The sequence below is a fragment of the Fringilla coelebs genome (assembly GCF_963513975.1).
Source record: "Fringilla coelebs genome assembly, chromosome: 4".
NCBI classification, from domain to species: Eukaryota; Metazoa; Chordata; class Aves; order Passeriformes; family Fringillidae; genus Fringilla; species Fringilla coelebs.
This window is the reverse complement of record NC_140032.1, coordinates 2,174,870-2,197,281: the sequence shown is the minus strand read 5'-3', so window position 1 is coordinate 2,197,281 and position 22,412 is coordinate 2,174,870. Positions and strand designations below refer to the sequence as shown.

Sequence of the window (22,412 nt, the reverse complement as noted above, 5' to 3'; positions counted from 1 at the left end):
AGGGACACTGGAGCTCCATGGCTGGGCAGGAACCCCAGAAGGGACCCCAGAAGGGACCCCAGAAGTTGTCAACACACAGGGAAGAGCCCTGAGCTCGCCCTGGCAGTGGGGGCCAGCTTGTGCCTCCTGGTCCTCTGGTCACAGTTGTCCCAGTCTGGGGAGGGGACACCAGGTAAGGTGGCAGTACCTTCAGGGGCCCTTCACATTAAAGCTGACAGCGTTTTCCCCAAATGAGCAGAGATTTTTGCCTCCCCTCCACTCTCTCAGAGCAAACCCGAGCAGTGCTAGGGCTGGTGAAATCAGGTGAGTCAGCCACACCACGGGGACGTTCCCTGCCCGTCACAAAGGCTTAAATCACCTTCTCCCAAAGCAAACTTGGCATTCCAGAGGAGCAGCAGGGATTGGAGACACTGTGTGCAGGGACCCCCTGCCACCAAGGACAGCGAGGACGCACTGCAAACCCTGGGGGGCTTTGGGCACGTGGCTCAGGCAGGGGCTGGGACCCTGGCCCCAGAAGTGATGCTGCCCCACAGTTCCCCCCCCTCCCCAATTCAGGGGGCTCTGGGCCCCCCCCATACCTTGTAGAGCACCAGGTCGTGCTCCCCATCCCGCAGCGTGGTGCCATCGGGGCGCATCAGCCGCACAAAGGCCATGGAGAAAATCCGCTCGCCCCGGTCCTTGGCTGGGGGGACACCCGGGGGGGGATGTGAGGGGGAGCTGGAGGGGACCAGGGACACGTGCCCAGGCAGGGACAGGCAGTGCTGGCAGCAGGGGACACTCACACTCGCTGGAGGAGCGGTGGCGGAAGGTGAACCTCAGGTGGGTCCTGTGCACGTCCTCGATGGGGACGGCGATCTGGGGGGGAAGGTGTGCCAAGGTGAGGGCAGGGGCTGTGCCCACCTGGGCAATGTCCCTCTGTGCCCAGGCAGGGGCTGTGCCAGACCACCCACTGCTGCAAACCAACCCCACATCCTACCCAGTCAACCAGTGAGGCTGAACTGGAGGCACTGGGATGGGGACAGGGCTGCAGTGCCCATCCCCAGGACTGGTTGCGACCCTGGCAGCACCTCCATCATCCCCAAGATGGGACCAAAGACTGACCCCCAAAATGCCTGCCCTGAAAGGAACCCCTTACAGCAGCAGGAGGAGCGAGGGCCACAGCCTGGAGGGGCTGCAGGGCTGTCCCACCCCAGCCCCTGTGTCCCCAGACCTTCAGGGTCTCCATCCAGCGCTGGTGCCGCTGCTGGTAGTAGACAACAGAGCGGTAGTGGCTGCTGGGGCTGTCCCCTGCTCCCGCCTGGATCACGTTCTGCGGGAGGAGACACCTCGGGATCAGCCCAAATGACCTGACTGGGAGGGGACAATTCCTGTCCCTGCCAGCCCCGGCCACGCCCCAAATCCCCCTGCCCACACCTTCCTAAATTGCCAGGCCTGGTGCCACCTCCGAGGGGACACACGGCCCTCCCAGGACACATCAGGGCGTGGCCCTGGGGAGGGAGATGGAGAACGCAATTCCAGCCCATTCCTCAGGAGCCGGGTAAGGATTGGTGTCAGAGCACCTGGAGAGTGGCAAGAGCCAGCCTGGGCAGGTGACACTTGGGTCTGACCCCCCCTGCCCTCCTGCTTGCCCCCAGCTCCTTCCTGAACTGGGGATGGATGCCTGGGGACACTGGGGATGGCCAGGGGGTCTGGCTGTCCCCAAGGCAGGACAATTTCCTCTCTATCCCTTATCTTTATTCTCACTTTCCCATTTCTTATTCTACTCCCAGATCTCTATTCCAGGCAGCTCCAATGGCCCAAGAGGCTCCTCCAGCCGGTTTTGCTACTGGAGCTGCTGGCTCTCCCCGAGGTGAGGTGACACAGGGGACACCTGCCATACCCGAGGTGAGGTGACACAGGGGACACCTGCCATACCCGAGGTGAGGTGACACAGGGGACACCTGCCATACCTGCACCACGTTTCCTGCCTCATCACAGACACACACGGTCACCTCCACGTTCTTCTGCGTCTTCTTGCTGCCCTTGTCAAACTCCCCCTGCACCAGTGTCAGGTAGATGTCGTTCCTGACATCACCTGGGGGGACAGGCCTGTCAGCCAGCTCCTGCCACCACGCTGCCACCCCCAGGGACCCCCAGGATTGTCCCCACCACGCTTGCCTGGCATTATGACCTCCGGGTAGCCCAGCTTGCGAGCCACTGCCGTGCTGCGGTCCACCAGGTGTGGGTGGTCCTTCCTCACCTGGCTCAGGTCTCCCCAGAGCATCTTCAGGGACACCCAGAGCCCTGCAGGGACCACAGGGATTTTTCAAGGGGTGACAGGGTCCCCACAAGTCCTTGACCCTGCAGGGACTGCCTCATGTGACAAGCAGATGGCTCTGGGAGGAGTGGGCCCAGGGGACACAGGGTCTCTACCTTGTCCCTTGTGGTTGATGTCCTTCCCCTCCACCGCCTTCCGGATCATATTGTGAAGGAAATCGCCATCAGCAGCCACTCTGGGAAAGCCACATTCGGGGGAAAAACCTTTTCTCTTTGGTCCTCACACCTCTTGTCCCCTGGCAGCTGGTGTCCCCATGCCAGCCAGGTGGTGTCCCCGTGCCAGCCAGGCCCTGGGGTGCTGCCCCCTGCCCCCCCCAGCACTCCCCCCGCCCTCGGGGCTCACAGGTGGACAGGGATGAAGTGCTGCTTGTCCTCGTCGCTGTCACACGTCCCCTTGGTGATGTCGGTGATGTCCATCACTGCAGTGACACAGAGGTGGCGCCGTGCCAGGGGTGGCACTCCCAGCCCAGTGATCCATGTCCAGAACAGGATCATGGGGGGAGGTGAAGGCAGGGGAGCTCCCCAGGGCTGCTCAGGGCGTCCCCTGTGCCAGGACAGGGCGGGTGTTGTGTCCCTTGGGCAGGGACGGCCCCGGGGGGGACAGCGTGGGGACAACCACGGGGTTGGGGTCTGCCAGCAGGGAAAAGGGACACCGGGAGCAGCCCAGGGACATCGCAGAGCCTGGTGTGGTGGCTGGGGAGGGTGCCAGGATGGTGGCACGGGGGTCCCTGGGGGTGTCCATGGAGCCCAGCCCCACCTGAGATGCCGAAGGGCCGGCGCAGCCCCGTGCTCAGCTTGCGGCTGTGGCTGTCGCGCAGGTCCATGCGCCCCACCCGGATGATCTGGCACACCAGGAACAGCCGCTCCCGCTTCAGGTCCGTGCTGCCCAGGTCCTGGGGGACACGCAGGGGCCGTGTCACCCTGGCAGCACCGCAGGGGACGTGCCAGCGCCAGGTGACCTCGGAGTGGCCAGGGGGATGCGGTGGGCACAGAGCATCCCTGCTGCCCTACACTGTGGGGACAGTGGGGACACAGCCCCGCTGCCCTGGGGGCTCCTGTGCACCCCAGCAGTCCCAAAGCCCCGCGGTGGGGACAACGCCAGGACCGACGGTCCCAACGGGTCACCCCAAACCACGCAGTCTGGCAAGCGGGGGCCAACCTGGCATGGTGTGAGGATGTCGGGGTGGCTCTGTGCCCCAGCTCCGGAGACACCGGGAGGGGATCGGGTCCCTCGGGGGCTGCCCCTGCGCCAAAACCTCCCAGAGGCACTAAGGACGAGGGATAGGGACACGCCACAACGCGTGGGGACACATCGGCAGCGAGCAGAGCAGAGCAGAGGGCGGAGATGGGCGAGAGCCGGGGGCGGCAGCGGAGCCGAAGTGCTGATGCTGCTCATTAACATTGATTTTCTCGCCTCATTTGCATATCGATGGCTCCGCGGCGTCCCGGGGGTCAGCGCTGCGCTGCAGCCAAAGCGCTGAGTCAGCAGTGGGGGGCGGGGGGCGTGGGACGAACGGGGACGGGGCACCTCGGGACCCCCAGCACCGGGAGGGGACCCCGGGACCCGCAGCACCGGGAGGGGACCCCGAGGGGCAGCGCCACGTCAGGGATTTGCGAAGGGGCTGGGGGTCCCTGAGCAGGGGGACTGAGCCGGGGGGCACACGGGGTACCCAAAATGCTGCAGGTGGGGGCAGATCTGCAGGAGGGGGCGGCGGGAGGCAGCAGCGCGGCTCCCCCGGGGTCAGCGCTCACCGTGAACACCACCTTGAGGTTGTTGAGCAGCTCGATGTCCTGGGGGACGCCGGTGCTGGCCCAGCGGATCACGTAGTTCTCGCTGCGGGACGGGTGATGGTCGAGGTGGGCACTGGGTGGCAGAGCCCCCGCCAGCTCCCACCGCACGGACCCCTCAGCCCAACAGGGTCCCCAATCACGGCACAGGCACTGGCCCAGCCTGGCTGTCCGCAGTCACCGCACTGGTCACCTCACCAGCGCCTGGGGCAGGAACAGGGATGGGCTGTCCCGTGGGATATGGCTGCATGGCTGGCACGCCACGACAAAGGAAGGGACATGTCCCTTCCCCCTGTGACACCCGCTGGGTCCTTCGGGGCTGGGCAGGACGGACAGCCTGGAGGGAACCCCGCAGGGGGCAGCAGGACAAACACCCAGCACAGCAGGGGCGGGGCCAGGGGTCTGTCCTGAGCCCACACCTGATGATGCGCTGCTCGCCGGGGTCGTACAGCGCCATGAAGAGCTGCGCCTCCTCCCCGATGTGGCAGACGAAGTTCCGGACACACAGGTAGAGGTTGTGGGAGGGCGAAGCAGCCCCGTGGAGGCCATGGCCTGGTGCTCTCTGCTGCGAGCTCTGGGGGGCACGAGGTGGCTCAGCCCCTGTGGCACAGGGGACATCAGGCTCTGGGTGCAGGGCTGGCAGCAGCCTCACCGTCTCCTCCTGGATGCGCTGGCTGAGGGTCTCTGCTGCCCTCCTGTGAGCCCGGAAGAGGCTGATGACGCTGGTCCTGTCGGGGTCCAGGATGTTCTCGTCCTCATCCCGCACCACCAGGTCCAGCGCGAGGATCCTGCAGGGGCAGGGGTGGGGTGAGGCAGGACTGGGGCCACATGGGCCTGTGTGCCTGGGGGGACTGGGGAAGGGGACAGGAGTTGGCAGCACCAGGACCATTTCTGTCCCAGCCATAGCCCTCGGCCAGGTGGCTTGAGCAGCTGGTGGCACACTTACTGTCCCCAGCCACCACACGACTGCCAGCTGGGATGATGGGGACACAGGGACGGCCAGCCAGGACAGCAGGGAGCACACCTGGGCTCCTCACAGCCTGTGCCAGTGGCAGATTTGAGGTCCCTGTCCCCACTCTCACTTGTTGCCATAGTCCATCTTGCCGGTGACCTCCTTCCTGAGCCGCAGGAGCTGGTCCTTGGGCAGCGTCCCCGACAGCAGCTGCGAGCGCTGCTCCATCAGCTCCTGCATCATCCTCTTCACCTGCCCGTAGCGCTCCGTCTGCCCGGCCTGCAGCAGCACCACAAGGTCACTGGGGATCCCCACCCTGCCCCAGATCCCCCCCAAAGCCAGACCCTCGTCCCTCACCACAAAGAGCTGCTTCCAGATGGTGGCCCACTCCCGCAGCGTGGTGGTGATCTCCTGCACCATGGGCATGTCGGAGGGCACCGCGCTCTCCTCCAGCCTGGGGGAGGCACAGGGAGCCCTGGAGTGCCCCAGCACCGCAGGGAGCCCGCAGGGGGCAGGAGGTGGAGCCCCCCACCCCTGCCCATGCCCCCCGCACCTACCCCCGCTGCTCCACCGCGGCGCCCTTCAGCCGGATCAGCGAGGCCGGGAAGATGCCCTGAGGGAGGCAGAGCCGTCAGAGATTTCCCTCAGCTGGGGGCTGCCAATGCCACAGGGTGCCCAGCCTGCCCCCCCAGACACCCAGCAGGGACAGAAAGCCACCAGCAGTGTCCCTCCTGCCACCAAACCCCAGCAGTCCCTCGCCTACCTGGGCAGCCCTGTTCCGGAGCGAGTACCCGCAGTACCAGCCTGCCAGGGGAGGGGACATGGTCAGCCAGGCTGGGGGTCCTGGCCTCAGCTCAGGGACAAAGTGCAGGAACCCACGCTGGGGTGCACCCAGGGGTCCCCCTTACCCTCGGAGGCCTGCAGGATGTGCACCATCTCCCCGATCTGCAGCGGGAGGTGATGCTCCTTGGTGCGCGGGAAGTTCCACACGGCTGTGGGAAGAGGGGCTGGGAGTTGGGATCCCTGCCTGGAGCCCCTCAGCAGCCCCCAGGCCCTGGGCACCTGCACAGCCACACCCCATGGGTGCCCCCCACAGACCCCATTCAGCCCCGAGAGACGGGACAGAGCCCCGGCCCCACAAACAGCTCGGGGATGAGACCCCCGAGCACCCCAACCCCACATAGGGCCGGGCACAGCAGAAGCCCCCAGCCCCTTTTTAGCACTCGGGGGTCCCTTATGGGACCCCTCTGCTTCCACCCACACCCTGGGGGCTGGTGGTCCCGCTGAGCCCCTGCCCGGGGTCGGCGGTGCAGGGACGGCTCTGTCCGGGGACATCAGAGCTGGCGGCAGGGGACAGGGGCGGTGCTCTCGTTGACCAGCGGCTTCCTGCCCGGCTGCTGCGGTTGTCCCTGTCGCTATTTCTCACCCTAGGGACAGCTCTGGTTTGGCCTCCAGATTGGGGGACAGTCCCTGCACGCAGGGGTCCCTGCCAGGACCATGTCCGTGCCCCCCCTGAGCCCCAGGCAGGGCCAGCTCACACTGCAGCACCCCCAGATCCACCCGGCACCGGGAGACCCGAGGTCCCACAGGACCCCTCCCATCACCCTGAGCTCCCCATGCTGGGAGCAGCAGTAGCTCAGCCCTTACTCAGGCACTCCCCAGCATTCTGCAACAGCTCAGGTGCTGCCCAGCACCCTGCAGCTGCTCAGCCCTCGCTCAGGCACTCCCCAGCATCCTGCAGAAGCTCAGCCCTCACTCAGGCACTCCCCAGGACCTGCAGGAGCTCAGCCCTTGCTCCAGCACTGCAGAGAGTGCAAGGGAAGGGTGCAGGAAACGGCCCCACAAGAAAAGGGAAGAAGCACAGGGCTGCCAGAGCCAGCAGAAACTGGGGGTGCTGCAGGGAGTGGGGGTGCTCAGGGCTGGTGCAGGGCACAGGGAGCCTAAACTGGGGGTGCTGCAAGGAATGGGGGTGCCCAGGGCTTTGCCATCACCAACACCGAGGCAGCTGCAAAGCCCTATCTGGAACCTGAGGAAAATTCTTGGGGTGTCTGAAAGCTCCTGCAGAGCCTCGGCAGCCGGGCTGAGCCCAGAGCCTGGAGGGAAGCCAAGCCCCCAGCCCAGTGCTTCCCACCCCAGCAGCAGCAGCAGCCCCGGAGCCTCCTGGTGCGTGGGTGCTGCTGGCACCTGTCCTGCTTGGCCACCTTCCCCGAGCCTTCTGTCACCAGCCCTGCAGTCCCTGCTTGTTCCTGCACCCAGCCAGCGCCGGGACCCGGTCCCCTCCTCGATCACCTTACAGTGCCATCACCCAGCTGCCACCAGCACGGCCACGGGGGTACCACGGATGTCACCTCACGCTGAGCACCCCATTCCACCAGCCAAGTGGAACCCCCCACAGCCCCCACTCACCCACGCCAAACTTCTCCTTGGTGGGCAGCCAGGGCGCCATGGCCACCGGGACGGCACCGGGGCCGTGCGGCGGGACCGGGGCGCTGCGGAGCTGCGGGTGGTTCCTCCTGCCGCCCTCCGGGGTCACGTGTACCCCCCCGGCTTGTGAAACCTCCGCTTCCTCAGCGTGCTCCCACCCACCGACCTGCCCTGCCAAGAGCAGCGGGATGAGGATGGAGCCCCCCGGACCCCCACGGCCCCCAGCCAAGGGTCTGGGCTCAGGGGGCACTGTCTGGCCACTGAGTGGGTCGTGGTGGCACGGTGACACCTTTGAGTGACCAAGAGCAGGACTTGGGGCTGGAGCTGGGAGCACCGAGTGCTCCAACCACACCAGGGCACCAGGAGCCACCAGGAGCCCTGGGCATGTGCCAGCTGTGAGGCTCCTTGCTGGCACTGCTGGCACAAGGTTTCTGCCATCGTGGCTTGTGGCATTCACATCCTCTGAAAAATCCCTTTGCCCAGCATTTTTCTCCTGAGAAGCTGAGAAGCCTCAGAGAGAAAGGAAAACAATTCTTATCTCATTTGCTTCTGCTGTGTTGTGCTCATGTGGAATGTGTTTGGAGATTGTCCACCCACAGGTGATTGTTCCATTGCATTCTGCTGGGAGTTGTTTTCACTCTTTGGCCAACCAGGGCCAAGCTGTGTCAGGACTCTGGAGAGTCACGAGTTTTGATTATTACCTTTTAGCCTTCTCTAAGTATCCTTTCTGTATTCTTTAGTATAGTATATTTTGTTTTTCTTTAATATAATATGGTATCATAAAATAATAGATTAGCCTTCTGAGAACATGGAGTCAGATTGATCATTCCTTCCTTCGTCTGGGGGCAACACAAATGCAAGAGTGGCTGGCTCTGGCTTGTCCATATCTCCATCCCTGTCCAGCCCTGGGCTCCTGCAGCACCAGGAGGGCCCGTGGAGCACTCACACAGCACCACCTCTTCCTTCCTCCTGCTGCCTGTGTTTGTCTGTCCAGCACTGGTGGCTCCACAGGGATGGGACTGGGCCATGCTGCCCTGGGACGCTCTGAGCCCCCCAAATCCTGCTCTGCTCCCACAGACGGGCACGGGTCTCTCTCCATCAGCCCCTCGGTGCCAGCACTCGGCTCCTTCCATGCATCCCCCTCCTTGCGTGTCCCCAAACCCCCCTGTGACCTGAGCCTGCTCTGGGGTCACCCCCAGCCCAGGACAGACCCCCCTGCCCCAAAGCCGGCCCTGAGAGGAGCTGGAGAGTCCCACGGGAGAGGGAGACCAGGATCAGCCAACACCGGGCATCGCCCCTCCGGTGGCACCGCCCGGCCCGAGCTGCGAGGGCGGGACACGGAGCGGGAGCGGCCGCCGGAGCCGCCGCCCCGCACGGCAAAGCCCGGGACGTGCCGCCAGATCCCCGCCGCTGCACGGAGCTGCTCGCACCGGGACGGACAGCACCGGGGGGGGGAGGCAGAAGGAAATGTGGCACGGGCACGGGCGTGCGGGGGCTGCCGGGGCTCCCGGTGAGCAGGAACCGCAGGCTGGCACTCCCCGCAGCCCCCGGGGTTCCCGATCTCCGCAGTGCCGGGGCCAGCGGGCACCGCTGGTTCCTCAGCCGGCGCTGCCCGGTGCGCGGTCCCGGCGGGAGCTCAGGCCGGGCCGTTCGCCGGTCAGGGAGCTCCACCTGCCGGTCCCACCGGGAGCCGCTTCGGATGCGAGGCGCCGGTACGGGATGTCCGGCATCGGGATGCCCGGCCGCGATACGCCCCGTGCTGGTACGGGATGCCCCGCTCCGGCAGCGGGATGCCGGCACCAGTATGAGCAGCACCGTTACGGGATGCTCCGGTACGGAAGGACCGACACGGGTACGAGATGCCCGGCTCCGGTACACCCCACAGCAGTATACGATATTCTGTATGGCAATGCCCGACACTGCTACGCCGGTACAAGATGCCCAGCTTCGGTACGCCCGGTCCCGCACCGGGATGCCCGGATCCAGTACGGGATGCCCCGCACCAGCACCGAAACGTCCGGTACCGGGAAGCCCGGTTCGAATAGGAGCTGCGGGAGGACTCAGGCCGCAGTCGCGCCCGGTTGGGAGGCGCAGGGCGGAGCTGGCGGCGGAGGCGGGAGGCGGGAGCGGTGCCGGGGCTCCCGGGATCCCGGCGGGCTCCGTCCGCTCCCGTCCCGCCGCTACATCCGGGCCCCGCCCGGCGCGGGCGCTGATTGGCTGCCGCGGGCGGGGCACGTGACGACGCTCAGGTCACGTGGCCGTGTCCCCCGGCAGGGCCCGCGGTGGCGCGCGCAGGTGAGCGGCGGGACCGGAACCGGAGCCGGGGCCGGAACCGGGGCCGCGGCCCTGAGGGGGTGCGGGGAACCCGCCCCTGACCCGCCCCCGACCCGCCCGCCCGCTCGCTCCGCTGAGGTCCGGCCCGGTGCCGGTGCTCAGGTGCCCAGTCCGGACCGTCCCGTACAGGTGCTCCGCCGACCCGGTCCGGCCCGTGCCGTTCGGGACCGACCCTTCCAAGGTGTCCGCCCAGTCCCGCAACCCCTGTACCCTGCCTTGGTGCGATCCCCACGCACAGCCCTGTCCGGTGTCCTCACTCCGCTCGGTCCTGCGGGGCTCTCCCGGTGCCCCATCCCCTTCCCCGGTTCCCCGCCCGTTCTCCCGGTTCCCCGCACTCCGGTTCTGTTCCTGATCTCCGCTGCCGTGTCACCCCTGTCCGTGCCCCTGTGCCAGCATTCCCCCGCCCGTCCCCAGGGTCTGCGGGTCCCCCCTCCCCGCCGGACGGGACGTGGCACTGGGCTGCACCGGGCGCCTTCCCGGTACGTAGGCGGGGGTGGGTCAGCGCCGGTCCCGCTCCACCCCCGCCCGCCCTCGCAGCTCCGGTATCCCCGCCATGGCCGGCTCCGGGGCCCCGGCTCCCCTGCCCGGACCGAGCAGCCCCGGCTCCGCGCTGGAGGAGGAGGAGGAGGAGGAGGAGGAGGATGAAGAGCCGTCCCTGGGCTGCGACGGCGACCTGGAGGTGAACCCCTACGATGGGCTGCCCTTCTCCTCCCGGTACTACGAGCTGCTGCGGCAGCGCCGGGAGCTGCCGGTGTGGAGCGCCAAGTACAGCTTCATGGAGCACCTGGAGGGCAGCAGCGGCATCGTGCTGGTGTCCGGGCCCCCCGGTACCGGGAAGAGCACCCAGGTGAGGCCGGGGGCAGCTGGGCTGCGGTGTCTGATCCTCCCAGTGTGGATGGAGAGGGACACACGGACGGGGTGCCCGGGAACGCCGCACGGAGCCCGGCGGGGTGGGCGGGCACCGTGATGTGCTGGGGCTGGGCAAAGCCTGGCACGAACCGGGGAGCGCTGGCACCGGAGGCGGCAGGGGGATCGGGGAATGGCCCCTCCCGGAGCTGGGCCTCCAGACCCCCCCGGGCTGGCCCGGGGAGCCGGCCCCAGCTGCTGGTGACACTCGGGGACGGCACCGAGCAGACTTTGACCCGGGAGAGGATTGCGGTGGCTGCGGCGGGGCCGGGATGGGCTGGGTCGCCCCGGGCTATCGGGGTGTTGGCCCTGGGCTCCAGGTGCTCAACCAAATCAGCTCCCTGGGTGTGACCTGCTGAGTTCCTGGGCTGGGCTGGCACTGCCGGATTTGGGGATCAAAGCTCCTGTGCGGGCCCCAGGGTCGGTATTTTGGGTTGCAGCACCTCGCCAGCAGGCCCTGCAGGGCCCTGGGGACCCTGAGGCACAGGCACTGCTAGCAGGGGGCTCAGAGGTGACAGCAGGAAGCAGGACTCAGGTCCCTGGTGCCAAAAGGACATCTGCGTGGCCTTGGCACTGTCCCACACTGTCAGGCTGGGCACTTGGCCAGCAGCTGCTCCCTGGTGATCCCTTCCCTGTCCCTCCGAGGGTTTTCCCAGGCCATTGTCCCACGTCCCTCATGTGAGAGCAGGGTCGTGGTGTCCCTCGCCGGGGCAGGAAGCTGCAGGTGTGAGGCCATGGGGCTCCTGTCACATACTGTGGCCTCAGAGGTGACAAGAGTGCAGAGGGAAGCTCCTGCCTCTGAAAAACGCCAATCACTTGTTTTTAAAATTTAAAAAGTTTAATAGTAATAAGATGATTATAAATATAGCAGTATAATTAGAGTAATAAAAATTTTGGACAGTTTGGATTAGGACAATATGAGACAATAGAAACAAAGAGTTACAGACAGTCCAGGTACCTCTTTCTGGGCAGCATAAGCCCAAAAAAGGACCCCCATTAACAGAGGATTAACCCTTAAAAACAATAACCTGTTGCATATTCATACATCTTATATATGATGCATCAATTCCATTCAAACAAAGGATTCTGGCTGGTCAGTGTCAGCTTCTTTGAATCCTAACCGGTGTCTTCATGGCTGAGCGAGGTGGGAAGAAGTTCATTTCTCCTGATAATGGAGCAATAAATTCCCTTTCTCTGAAAGACTGAGGTGTCCTGAGGCTGCTATCTCGCTGCGAGTCCTTCCTTTAAAAATATACCTTACATAGCACAGTTTCTATTTTAACATTTTCTTATAACCTAAAACTATATTTAACCCACCACTTAAGAAAATTAACACAGCATAACTTTCTGACACAACACATATAATATTCATTTTAATATTTGTGAAAAGCCAATCATGAAATAGGGCTTTTTCACACAAAATGAGATTTGAGTGCCTCTGGACAGCCCCTGGCCCTGGAGATCCTGCAGCCAGCTGCACAGGGAGGGTCCTTGTGCCCTTTGGAGTGGCACAGCGGGGAGGGGACAGTCCTGGAGCCACACTACCCCATGCCCTGTCCCCACAGATCCCTCAGTGGTGCACCGAGTACGCCCTGTCCATGTCGTTTGCCCACGGGCTGGTGGCCTGCACCCAGCCCCACAGCCTGGCCGCCCTCAGCCTCTCCCTGCGCGTGGCCGACGAGATGGACCTGAACCTGGGCCACGAGGTGGGCTACTGCGTGCCCCACGAGGACTGCTGCACTGCTGACACCATCCTCAGGTAGGGCAGGGACAGCAGGGCCCGTGCTGGGAGCGGGAGCACGGCGCCCTAATCCTGTTGAGCTCTGCCTAATCCTTTAATCCAGGCTGGCCTCGCTGGGGAGCAGAGCGGGCTGATCTGGGGAGGGGCTGCTCTGGGGTTGGGGAGGGGGCTGATCTGGGGAGGGGGCTGCTGTTGGGATCTGGGCTGTCTCAGTTTGGAAAGATAAAGTCGTGTGCTAAGGAAGGCAGGAGCCTCCCCTAAAAATGGAGAATGTAAACTCCTTCCCTCTGAATTGGTATAAATTTGAAATTAAGGGGGGCTCTCCGGCAAAGATATGGAAGTAGGAATAAGAGTTCTTTATTAGGGAAGAAAATGAAAATAAAATTAACAATGCAGTAAAACAAAATAACACTGACAGAGTCAGAACAGGAGCTTACAGCCCCTGGGTCAGGGTGTTGGTAGCAGTCCAATTGGAATTGTTGCTGCAGCCCTCCTGGAGTGGTGTCAGGTGTGGTTCTGTTGGAGCAGGGATCCTGTGGAAAAGGCTGTAGTCTTCCTCTGGGAATCCAGTGGAAGAGGCAGCTGCTGTTCCTCTGGGAATGCAGTGAAAAGGCTGTTCTGCTGTCCCAGAATCTCAGATTGTATCCAGGTAGGAATGCTTGGCTCCTCCCCTGGGCAGAGCATCTCCCCATGGGATGATGGAATTTCATCAGCCCTGCAGGGACACTCACTGGCCATGAACAGACGATAATTAATGATTAATGGCCCATGAACAGCAGAGATCTCCTGGAGGGAGGATTGGTTGTGGAAAAGATAAAGAAAACTGCCCAATGAACAGAAGATAACTGCCCCACCTCTGACAGATGGCAAATGGAATACATACATTGCCTTGCAGTCCAGGATGGATGCCAGGGAAGGTGTGTGGCATGGTGACACATGTGGTGTGTCCCAGATTGCAGGGCAAGATGTATTCTGTTACCATCTGTGTGGCAGTTGCCTTTCGTCAAGTGAGCAGTTTGCCTTATCTTCTCCACAATCACTCCTCCCTCGGGAGTGCATAGCTGATAAGAGCCACAGCATCCCATTGGGAGATGTGAGCCCAGAGGGAGGAGCCAAGCATTCCTACCCGGATATAATCTGGAGATTCTGGAACACCAGCACAGCCTCTCCACTGTATTCCCCAGAGGAACAGCAGCTGCCTCTTCTTCCACTGGATTCCCACAGAAAGACTACACCCTTCTACAGGATCCCTGCTCCACAGAACCACACCTGGCACTTCAGGAGGGCTGCAGCCACATTGCCAATGGGACTGCTACCAACACCCTGACCCACAGGGTGTCCAGTTGAGTTCTGACTCTGTCAGTGCTGTTTTAGTGTACTGCATTGTTTATTTTATCCTTTTATTTTCTTCCCTATTAAAGAACTGTTATTTCCTGCTCCTATTTTTTTTTTTGCCTTAGAGCCCCTTCATTTAAAATTTATAACAATTGGTGGGCAGGGTTTACATTCTCCATTTCAGGGGAGGCTCCTGCCTTCCTTAACACACACCTGGCTTTCCAAACCAAGACATGGTGACAGCATGGTGACATGGTGACCACGGTGGGAGGAGCAAATAGAATACACATTGCTTGGCAATCTGGGACACGGGGAAGGGGCTGCTCTGGGGAGGGGGTGAGGCATTCCCCCAGCCAGGGGTCCTCACTGATGGCTCGGGGCCGTGTCAGGTTCTGTTCGGACGAGATGCTGCTGCGGGAGATGACGTCGGATCCGCTGCTGCGGCAGTACGGGGTGGTGGTGCTGGACGAGGCGCAGGAGCGCACGGTGCCCACGGACGCGCTGCTGGGGCTGCTCAAGGACGTGCTGCGCCAGCGCCCGGCCCTGCGCCTCGTCGTGGTCACCTTGCCCTCCCTGGAGCCGCGGCTGCGCGCCTTCTGCGGGGACCCGCCCGTGGTGCGGGTGCCCGGGCACGGCTCCCCGCCACAGCTGCTCTACCGGGAGCCGCCGGCCCACGGGAGCGTGGCCGCTGCCTGTCAGGCCGTGCTGGACATCCACCGGCGCCAGGAGCCCGGCCACGTCCTTGTCTTCCTGGCCAGCGAGCAGGTGGGCTGATGGGGGAACAGGGCAGGGGAAGTTTGGGGGGGTTCCTCTCAGTGGGGAGCCCAAAGGATGGAGGGGCAGCTGCAGCTCTTCTGTAGTGGAGGTGAGCACAGGGCATGGCACAACCTGGGAATGGGGACGCTGCAGGTGTCAGAATGTGTCACCTGTCCCTCCTTGTCCTTGTCCAGGAGATCTCCGAGTGCTGCGCTGCCATCCAGACGGAGGCCGTGGCGCTGAGCCCGGCGCTGGGCCCGCTGCTGGTGCTGCCACTGCACCCCGGGGTGGGCCGGGCCGCACAGAGACTCTACGAGACACCCGAGGAGAGCCGGGAGCGGCGTGTCATTGTCACCCACTGGCTCGGGGACTCATCCTTCTCGCTGGGCACCGTGCGCTTCGTCATCGACTCGGGGCTGGAGCTGCGCAGCGTGAGTGGGACAGGGGACACGTGGGGTCTGGGTCTGCCCTGGGTGCAGTGGGCTGTGAGGTTCCAGTTTGGGAGGAGGAGTCTGCCCCAGGGAGGGGGCAGCAGTGGCAGGTGAGGGGCCTTGGGAGATGGCAGGGGTCCCCTGCAGTGTCCCACTCACAGCCTCCCCTGCAGGTGTACAACCCCCGCATCCGCGCCGAGTCCCAGGTGCTGCGGCCCATCAGCCGGAGCCAGGCCGAGTCACGCATGCAGCGAGCCGCTGGCACTCCCCCAGGTGAGCCTCTGCTCCAGTGTTCCCCCCTCAGGACTGCCAGCAGCCCCTAGGCCAGCACCTGTCCCCACCTGTCCCTGTCCTCATGGCCTCTGTCCTGCAGGCACCTGCCTGCGCCTGTACTCGGAGGCCTTTGAGCAGCGCCTGCCCCCCAGCCCCGCGCCCCACGTCAGCGAGACCAGCCTGAGCCGCCTCGTGCTGCTGCTGAAGCGCCTGGACATCGCCGACATGGGCCAGTGTGACTTCCTTGACCGCCCAGGTAGAGCCCACGGGGGCCAGGCATGGCGTGGGGAGCAGAGGGGCAGGATGGGGCAGCCGTGGCTGTGGCCATCACTGCAGTCTGGGTTGTCTCTGAGGAGGGACTGGGAGCCTGGCAGGTGCAGGACAGAGTGGGCAAAGCTTGCCTGATGTCCCACCCCAGCCCCCGAGTCGCTGATGCAAGCGCTGGAGGACCTGGACTACCTGGCAGCCCTGGATGATGACGGGAATCTGTCAGAGGTGGGGATCATCATGTCGGAGTTCCCCCTGGACCCGCAGCTGGCCAAGGCCCTCATCGCCTCCTGCGAGTTCGACTGCGTGGAGGAGATGGTCAGCCTGGCTGCCATGCTCACAGGTACGCTGTGGGGGGCTTGGGGTGGCCCTCAGGAGCCAGCACTGCCAGGGAGGTGCTGGGGACACACAGTGACCCCCTGCCCACCCCCAGCATCCCCCTGCTTCGTGCCCCTGTCCACGCACCTGGAGGAGGCCGTGGCCCTGCGCCGGCGGGTGCTGCTGCACCCCAACGGGGACCACTTCACCCTCATCAACATCTTCAATGCCTTCCAGCAGCGTGAGTGGGGCAGGGGCCGGGGGGCTTGCACTCCTGTGGGCACCCACAGACCTCTTTGTGTCCTCTGTATCCCCTGCTCTTTCTGGTGTCCCACACCCCCTCATGTGCCCTTGCCCTGGAGCTACATTCCTGACCCCCTCCTAGTGCCCAGCCTGGCTGGGGGAGGATCTGGGGGTCCCAGCTCTAGCCTGGGGGCTCAGTCCCTGTCACCACTGTGTGAAGGGGTGAGAGACAGAAGGAGCAGCAGTGCTTCCGTGTTCCCCAAGCCCCCAGCCCAGCGGGATCTCTGCTCACCTGTGCCCACCCCGTGGCACCACTGTCCTGTCCCCACATCACAGCCCCCACTGTCCCACCCCTGTCCCCACATTTCTGACCCCGCTGTCCCACCCCTGTCCCCACATTGGTGACCCCATTGTCCCATCCCTGTCCCCACATCACAGCCCCCACTGTCCCACCCCTGTCCCCCCCTTTCTGACCCCGCTGTCCCTCCTGCAGACGCGGGGGACGAGGGCTGGTGCCGGAAGCACGGGCTGTGTGCCGAGGCGCTGCGCCTGGCGGGCACCGTGCGCGCCGAGCTGCTGGAGGCCATGCGCCGCATCGAGCTCCCGGTGTCACCGCCCGCCTTCGGCTCCGACGCCAACACCCTCAACATCCAGCGCGCCCTCATCTCCGGGTACTTCCTCAAGGTGGGCCCAGGGCCTTGTGGGCAGTTATGGGGGAGATGCTGGGGCGCACCAGCCACCCCACTCCCTGCTGCTCCCGCCCAGGTCGCCCGAGACATCGACGGCTCCGGTAACTACGTGATGCTGACGCACAAGCACGTGGCACACCTGGCCCCCGCCTGTGGGTACCTGCTGCGGGCGCCCCCGCGCCGCCTGCCCCCCTGGGTGCTGTACCACGAGTTCACCATCTCCCAGGACAACTGCCTGCGCGTGGTCTCGGAGATCCAGCCCCAAATGTGAGGGGACGGGGAGGGACGGGTCCTTCCTTATGGGCTGTCCCTGCAGCTGGCTGACCCCACCCTGTCCTCGCAGGCTGGTGGAGTTGGCCCCGCAGTACTACCTGAGCAACCTGCCTCCCAGCGAGGGCCGGGACCTGCTGATGGAGCTGCGGGAGAAGGTGGCGGCGGCAGAGGAGGCGCCGGCAGAGGCGGAGCTGGCCGAGGGGGCCGGACGCGAGGATGAGCACGGGGACGTCTGCGCCCTGCAGTGAGCCGGAGCACCGGAGCCCCGCGGTGGGGCTGCCTGGGCTTGGCCATGACCCTGGGGGCAGGGGAGCTCCGGGGAGGCCCCAGGGAGGCTGTGTGGCCGCAGGGGCTGTCCCGGGTCCCAGGGAGGCGCGGGCACGGCCTGGCACTGCCTCAGCGCCGCGCCGCCGTCAGTCGTGGGCCAGCGGCCGTGGGACCACCCCGGCACCTCGGAGCGTGGATTGGGGAGCGCTGGCCCCGGCCGGGGGAGTGTTGTGGGCCCTCCTCACTGGGCTCCTTCACCCCGTCTTTCCCGGGGGTGCTGCGGAGCTGGAGGCATCGCCTGTCCCACTCCCCCCCACGCCCGGGGCCGAGGGGCCACACACGGGTCCCTCCTCCTGTATAAAGTTTTGTGACCTTTGCTCCTGGCTTCGTGTCCATGACTGCAGTGAGGGTGGGGTCCATCGTGACAAGGGACATAACCACAGAAGGGTGCAGCCAGGGTGGGGTCCATGCCACTGAGGGACATCACCACAGAGGGGTCTGGCCAGGGTGGGCTCTGTCCCTGCTCCTCCCGTCTTCCGGGGATGGTTTCTGTCTGTGAGGCCTCCCTCCCCTCGGAGTTCCAACCATGCTGAGGCATCCCTGGCCTTTGCCTCAGGACTTCCCCTCCGTGGTTGTGGTTCTTCTGCAGAAGCCAAGGGGAAGCTGTGGTTGGCGAGATGGGGGCGAGCAGGGCCCCAAACCTGCTGCCCAGTGCCTGCTTCCCCCAGACAGGGCAGGGCACGGGGGCACCCCCGGGCAAGGCACCCCGTCCCTCCCTCCCTCTCCTTTTGGGGTCCCCAGCAGTGCTACAGCCAAGGGCTGAGCTGCTGCATGGGGCCTGAGGGTCCTGGCTCCCCATCCCCACCCCTCAGCCCACGCACAGGGGTTTGGCTCTGCTCAGGGAGGGGCCTTGGAGGTCCCACTGCCCTGTCCTGGCCACAGTGCCTCAAAAGGTGAGAGCTGGGCTCTCCCAGCCTCCCACAGCCCCACTTCCCACTTTGCTTTCTAGGAACTCCAGAAAGTACATGGAAGGGTACAGCGCTGCCCTCCCCAGGGGGGGTCTGCCCTCAACAGGGGCTGGCATCAGTGGGGTGGCAAAGGGACAGCTGGTGACCCTGATGGTCTCTGTCCCTGCGTCCTCATCTCTGCACAGCATCCCATGGGACATGCAGTGGCCCGAGGAGGGGAGGGAAGGGGTGTGCCAACCTGTGCCAGGCTGGAGGCATCACCCTGAGGCTCAGTGGAAACCCTCCCCTCTCCTCAACCCACCCAGAGGGGCCCTGCCCTGAGTTGTCCCTCTCCAGCCCCCCAGCACAGGTGCTGATAGACCCCACAGGTCCCCCCACCCCACAGCAGGGCACCGTGGGGGTTCTGTGCAGCACACGGTGATGATGTGCAGACCCTCAGGTGCTGCAGGGGCTCAGGACCCCTCTGAGAGAGCTGGGACCACCCAAAACCCCAGCACCATCCCAGGTGCCCAGCGCTGCCCCTCGCCTGGCTGTTCCCAGGGGCGCCCATCCTCTGGCATTCTGGGGCAGGGGTGTCTGGTGCCCCCTGCCCCACTGGGAAGTACCAGCAGTGGTGTGGGTGGGAGGCAGGGGGCTGAGCATGGGTCCCATCCTCTAGTTCTGAGAAGTGTGATGCTGCTGTGACTGCACCTTGGGACAGCCCCACGCAGTCCAGCTCAGTATAAGAGCGCAGCCCCCGGCTCTGCCGAGCCCACCAGAGACAACGCAGAGGTAGGCACAGGCTGGGGGGGCTGGGGGGGCTCGGGGGGACCCTGCTTTGGGGATGCTGCTCCCAGGGCTGGGGGCTCTGCCCTGGCTGCCTCTCTCCCGGGTTATGTCCTGCTGGGGCTGCCCTTCTCTGCCCTTTCCCTTCCCAGATGCTGGTGCTGCTGGGACTGCTGCTGTTCCTGGTGCCTGCAGAAGCCCTGACTGCCTTCCCCCGAAAGTGTGAGTGCTGCTCCCGGGGCACAGGGGAGGCCTTGGAGGGGGGACCTAGCTGGGGCAGCTGCAGGGACTGCAGAGGAAGCAGGAGGAGTGGAGGACATCCCAAATCCACATCCCTCTGATAGGGGCTGAGACATCCTCTAATCTGCTGGGAGATTAGAGGATGGGCATGAGGGTGATGTGGGGTGAGGGAGTGGAGGGATGGATGTGGAGTGCAGGAGCAGGGTGAGGACCGTGGGACAGGGTGGTTGTGAGGCCACCACCCATGGTAGTTTGGGGGACAATCATGACCACTGGCTCTGCCTCTCCCCTCCAGTCCAGGTGGGGAAGGTCAGCCAGGACGTGGTGGTGCGATGTGACACTTCAGAGCAGCACATCTCCTGGACACTGAACGGGGAGGAGGAGCCCATGGCCGAACTGGTGCCTGAGGGCCAGAAGCTCACCATCCTCGGCTTGGACCTGCCAGCCACAGGCAACTACAGCTGCTGGGCTGGCCCTGTCCTGCTGGACACCACCTACGTGGTGGTCAGCAGCCCCCGTAAGGAGGGGCATGGCTGGGGCAGCCGGGGGTGATGGGGGGCAGGGGGTGGAGGGCTGAGGACCAGGAGATTCTGGTGCCCAGCCCGTGGGCATGAGGGCTTTGGGGCCGGGGGGAGCCCCGTGCAGGGAGGGGGCACCACTGCTGGCCTCAGGCAGCCCCTGACCAGCCCCCCTCGACCCCTCAGGAGAAGAGGAGATCAACGTGTCCTGCCAGGCTGAGTCCTACAACGGCTCCTTCCACTGCTCCTGGCCCGGGCCCCCCTCTGCCGTCTTCCGTGCCCGCCTCATCCGCAGGTGGGTGCCCTGGGACCCCCCAAACCCACAGCAGCACCCCGGGCACCCTGCCCTAAGAGCTGCTCACACCTCCCTCCTCACAGCGATGGCTCCGTGGGGCCGTGGGTACCCGTGGCCAGTGTCCACGGCCGGTTCAACGCCAGCCTGGCAGATCCCCTGTTCTGCCCCTTCGGAGAGGAGCTGCGCCCGCTCCAGCTCCACCTGGAGGGGCTCTCGGACACCTCCTACCTCAACCTCTCCAGGCATTTCTTCCTCCGCGACATTGGTGAGCTCAGGGCAGGAGCAGCGGGGTGGGGGCGTCCAAGAGGCGCTGGAGGCTGCGGGGGGAGGGTCTCAGCCGCTGTTCTGAGCCCACTCTGTCCACAGTGCGTCCTGATCCGCCCCAGGAGCTGACCCTGCAGCAGCGGGGGGAGCAGCTCTACCTGGCCTGGGCCCCCCCGGCCTCCTGGCCGCTCCCCAAGTCCTACTTTGCACTGCTCTACCATCTGCAGTACGAGCTCCACAATGGCACCCAGGTAACAGAGGGGGGTCTCTGCCTAGGGGGGACCCTGCACAGGCTGCCCCATGTGCCCACCCTGCCCTGTGCCCACCCTGCCCCATCCCTGACTCCTCCCTGTGCTTGGGAAGATGCTCAGCCACAGCTCCTCCTCACTCTGCTGCTTCTCTTCTTGGGATGATGAACTGTCACCCCTGGCTTTCACCCCTGCTCCCCCCAGCGCTGCCGGGGCCAGGGGGGGTTGTGCCCCCCTCCCCGAGGGTCTCCCTAGACCATGCCCTGCCCCTCTGCAGGTTGAGCAGTTCGTGGAGGGTGTGGAGGACACGCCGGTGCCGGCGGGAGCGGGGCGGGTGCGAATCAGCTGCCGGGACCCCTACACCCCCCCGGCCTGGAGCCCCTGGAGCGCCTGGATGGGCCTCGATGCACTCCAATAACAGTGGCTTGGAGGGTGCCGACCCCACAACCGGGCACCTCCTTTCCCCAGAACCCCCCTCCCTTACAGCTCGGAAAAAGATTTTTCTCCCTATTAAAATTCTTTGCCACCACAAATGCTGCTCGGTGTCTGTGGGAAGGGAGGTGCTGGGCCCCCACAGCACAAGACTCAGCCCTGGGGTCCATCTGCGTGGCTGGGACAGGCTACACCCGTGATCCAGCCCAGCTCGGGGACAGGCAGGGTAGAGCGTCCCCACGCCCTGCCCAGTTCAGTTCCCTGAATTCCCTCAATCCTCAAAACCGCTCCCAGCTCTGCCTCCTTTCCGGGGACTGCGGTGGGACAACTCCCCCAGGTACAGGAGCAGCACCCCGTCCCGACATCCCGGGGAGCAGGATCCCCTCCTGACCCCAGAGTGCCGCTGACAGTGTGGGGGGGGTCAGGGACCACCCGTCACCACTGGGGGGGCTCAGTTCCTACCGAAGCTGTGGCCCCACAAAGCGCCCCCTCAATGTCCCCGTGCCGTGCCCAGCTCGGGGGTGAGGGGCTGCACCAGGCAGGAGGGACCCCACACCCCTCCCTGAGCCCACGGAGCCCCCCATGCCCCCAGCCCACCGCAGAGCCCTGGAGCACAGCCGGGGGTGCCGCCCACCCCCCTCCAGCCGGGCCGGCTCCGAGTGATGCCACGGGGCTTTATTGAGGTGCTTCCACACGGGTCTGGGCCGGGACCCCCTCCCCGGAGAGGCTGGTGAGTGCGTGTCCCCACGGGCGCTGCCCTCCCGGGGCTCCCGGGCCAGGCGGGCACAAGTCCGGGGGACCCGTGGAACGAGGGGGCAGAAGGACCGGGGCTCCGTGAGTCCAGAGAGGTCCCGAGGGTCCCAGGGAACCGTGGCCCGGGGTGCAGGAGTCGGGGGTCTGGGGTCCGGCGGAGGAACCGCGCTCCGGTGGTGGGGCTGAGGATCCGGTCCCGGAACCGTGGGTCCGGTGGTAACGGCAGGGCCGGGGTCCGGTGGTGGGACCGGGGCTCCGGGGGTCCGCTCACGGCGGGGCCAAGCCGCCCAGGCGGAGCTCCTCGCTCTCCAGCATCTCCCTGGAAAAGAAGGGCCGGGCTAAGCCCCTCGCCCCCCGTGCCCCCCGCGCCCCCCTCGCGTACCGGTACGCGGCGATCTCCGCCTCCAGCGCCATCCGCAGCCGCAGCAGTGCCGGATACTCCCGCAGGCACCGGGCCATCTCCGCCTCCGCCGCCCCGATCTCCCGCTCCAGCTCCGCCACCCGCTCCTGAGCCGGGCCGTCAGCAGCGCCGGGGCCGCGGGGCGATCCCCGGGATCCCCGGCCGGACCCCCGCTCACGGTGACCTCTGGCCCCACAGGGATCCCCGCCAGGGCCC

General features: G+C 65.2%; 3 protein-coding genes across 3 annotated transcripts in view; 2 read left to right on the top strand and 1 right to left on the bottom strand.

Annotated features, from left to right (window-relative positions):
• LOC311153350 (dedicator of cytokinesis protein 2-like) overlaps positions 1-5,881 on the bottom strand; it is a 47,365-nt gene extending 41,484 nt beyond the window's left edge. Inside the window, exons 1-15 of the mRNA XM_084205153.1 lie at positions 5,820-5,881; positions 5,614-5,669; positions 5,414-5,510; positions 5,187-5,335; positions 4,757-4,892; positions 4,524-4,678; positions 4,069-4,150; positions 3,074-3,209; positions 2,660-2,735; positions 2,413-2,492; positions 2,158-2,283; positions 1,950-2,074; positions 1,211-1,309; positions 783-855; positions 579-682 (exon numbers count right to left, since the gene is read on the bottom strand). Of these exons, the coding sequence (XP_084061279.1) occupies positions 579-682; positions 783-855; positions 1,211-1,309; positions 1,950-2,074; positions 2,158-2,283; positions 2,413-2,492; positions 2,660-2,735; positions 3,074-3,209; positions 4,069-4,150; positions 4,524-4,678; positions 4,757-4,892; positions 5,187-5,335; positions 5,414-5,510; positions 5,614-5,669; positions 5,820-5,879 (1,554 nt within the window). The 5' untranslated portion in view covers positions 5,880-5,881. The remainder of the gene's footprint in view (positions 1-578; positions 683-782; positions 856-1,210; positions 1,310-1,949; positions 2,075-2,157; positions 2,284-2,412; positions 2,493-2,659; positions 2,736-3,073; positions 3,210-4,068; positions 4,151-4,523; positions 4,679-4,756; positions 4,893-5,186; positions 5,336-5,413; positions 5,511-5,613; positions 5,670-5,819) is intronic.
• A 3,931-nt stretch (positions 5,882-9,812) lies between these two features.
• On the top strand, positions 9,813-17,680 carry DQX1 (DEAQ-box RNA dependent ATPase 1). Its single transcript, XM_084203952.1, has 12 exons — positions 9,813-9,995; positions 10,352-10,661; positions 12,286-12,479; positions 14,186-14,561; positions 14,747-14,983; positions 15,157-15,256; positions 15,357-15,512; positions 15,675-15,866; positions 15,957-16,082; positions 16,578-16,768; positions 16,850-17,040; positions 17,117-17,680. Exons 2-12 carry the CDS (start codon positions 10,368-10,370, stop codon positions 17,292-17,294), a joined length of 2,235 nt encoding a protein of 744 aa, XP_084060078.1. The 5' UTR covers positions 9,813-9,995; positions 10,352-10,367; the 3' UTR covers positions 17,295-17,680.
• Positions 17,681-19,466: 1,786 nt separating this feature from the next.
• LOC311153328 (interleukin-12 subunit beta-like) lies at positions 19,467-21,029 on the top strand (the record flags this gene model as incomplete). Its single annotated transcript, XM_084205102.1, has 6 exons — positions 19,467-19,533; positions 19,582-19,803; positions 19,991-20,099; positions 20,183-20,364; positions 20,466-20,614; positions 20,889-21,029. The coding sequence occupies 6 exons, from the start codon at positions 19,467-19,469 to the stop codon at positions 21,027-21,029; spliced, it is 870 nt and encodes a 289-aa protein (XP_084061228.1).
• Positions 21,030-22,412: the final 1,383 nt, after the last annotated feature.

Bases quoted from the DNA above. Each gene is read 5' to 3' on its own strand.
- DQX1 (XM_084203952.1), top strand. From the start codon at position 10,368: ATGGCCGGCTCCGGGGCCCCGGCTCCCCTGCCCGGACCGAGCAGCCCC. The intron at 15,513-15,674 runs GTAGAGCCCACG...GTCCCACCCCAG, and splicing joins TGACTTCCTTGACCGCCCAG to CCCCCGAGTCGCTGATGCAA. The intron at 16,769-16,849 runs GTGGGCCCAGGG...GCTCCCGCCCAG, and splicing joins TCTCCGGGTACTTCCTCAAG to GTCGCCCGAGACATCGACGG.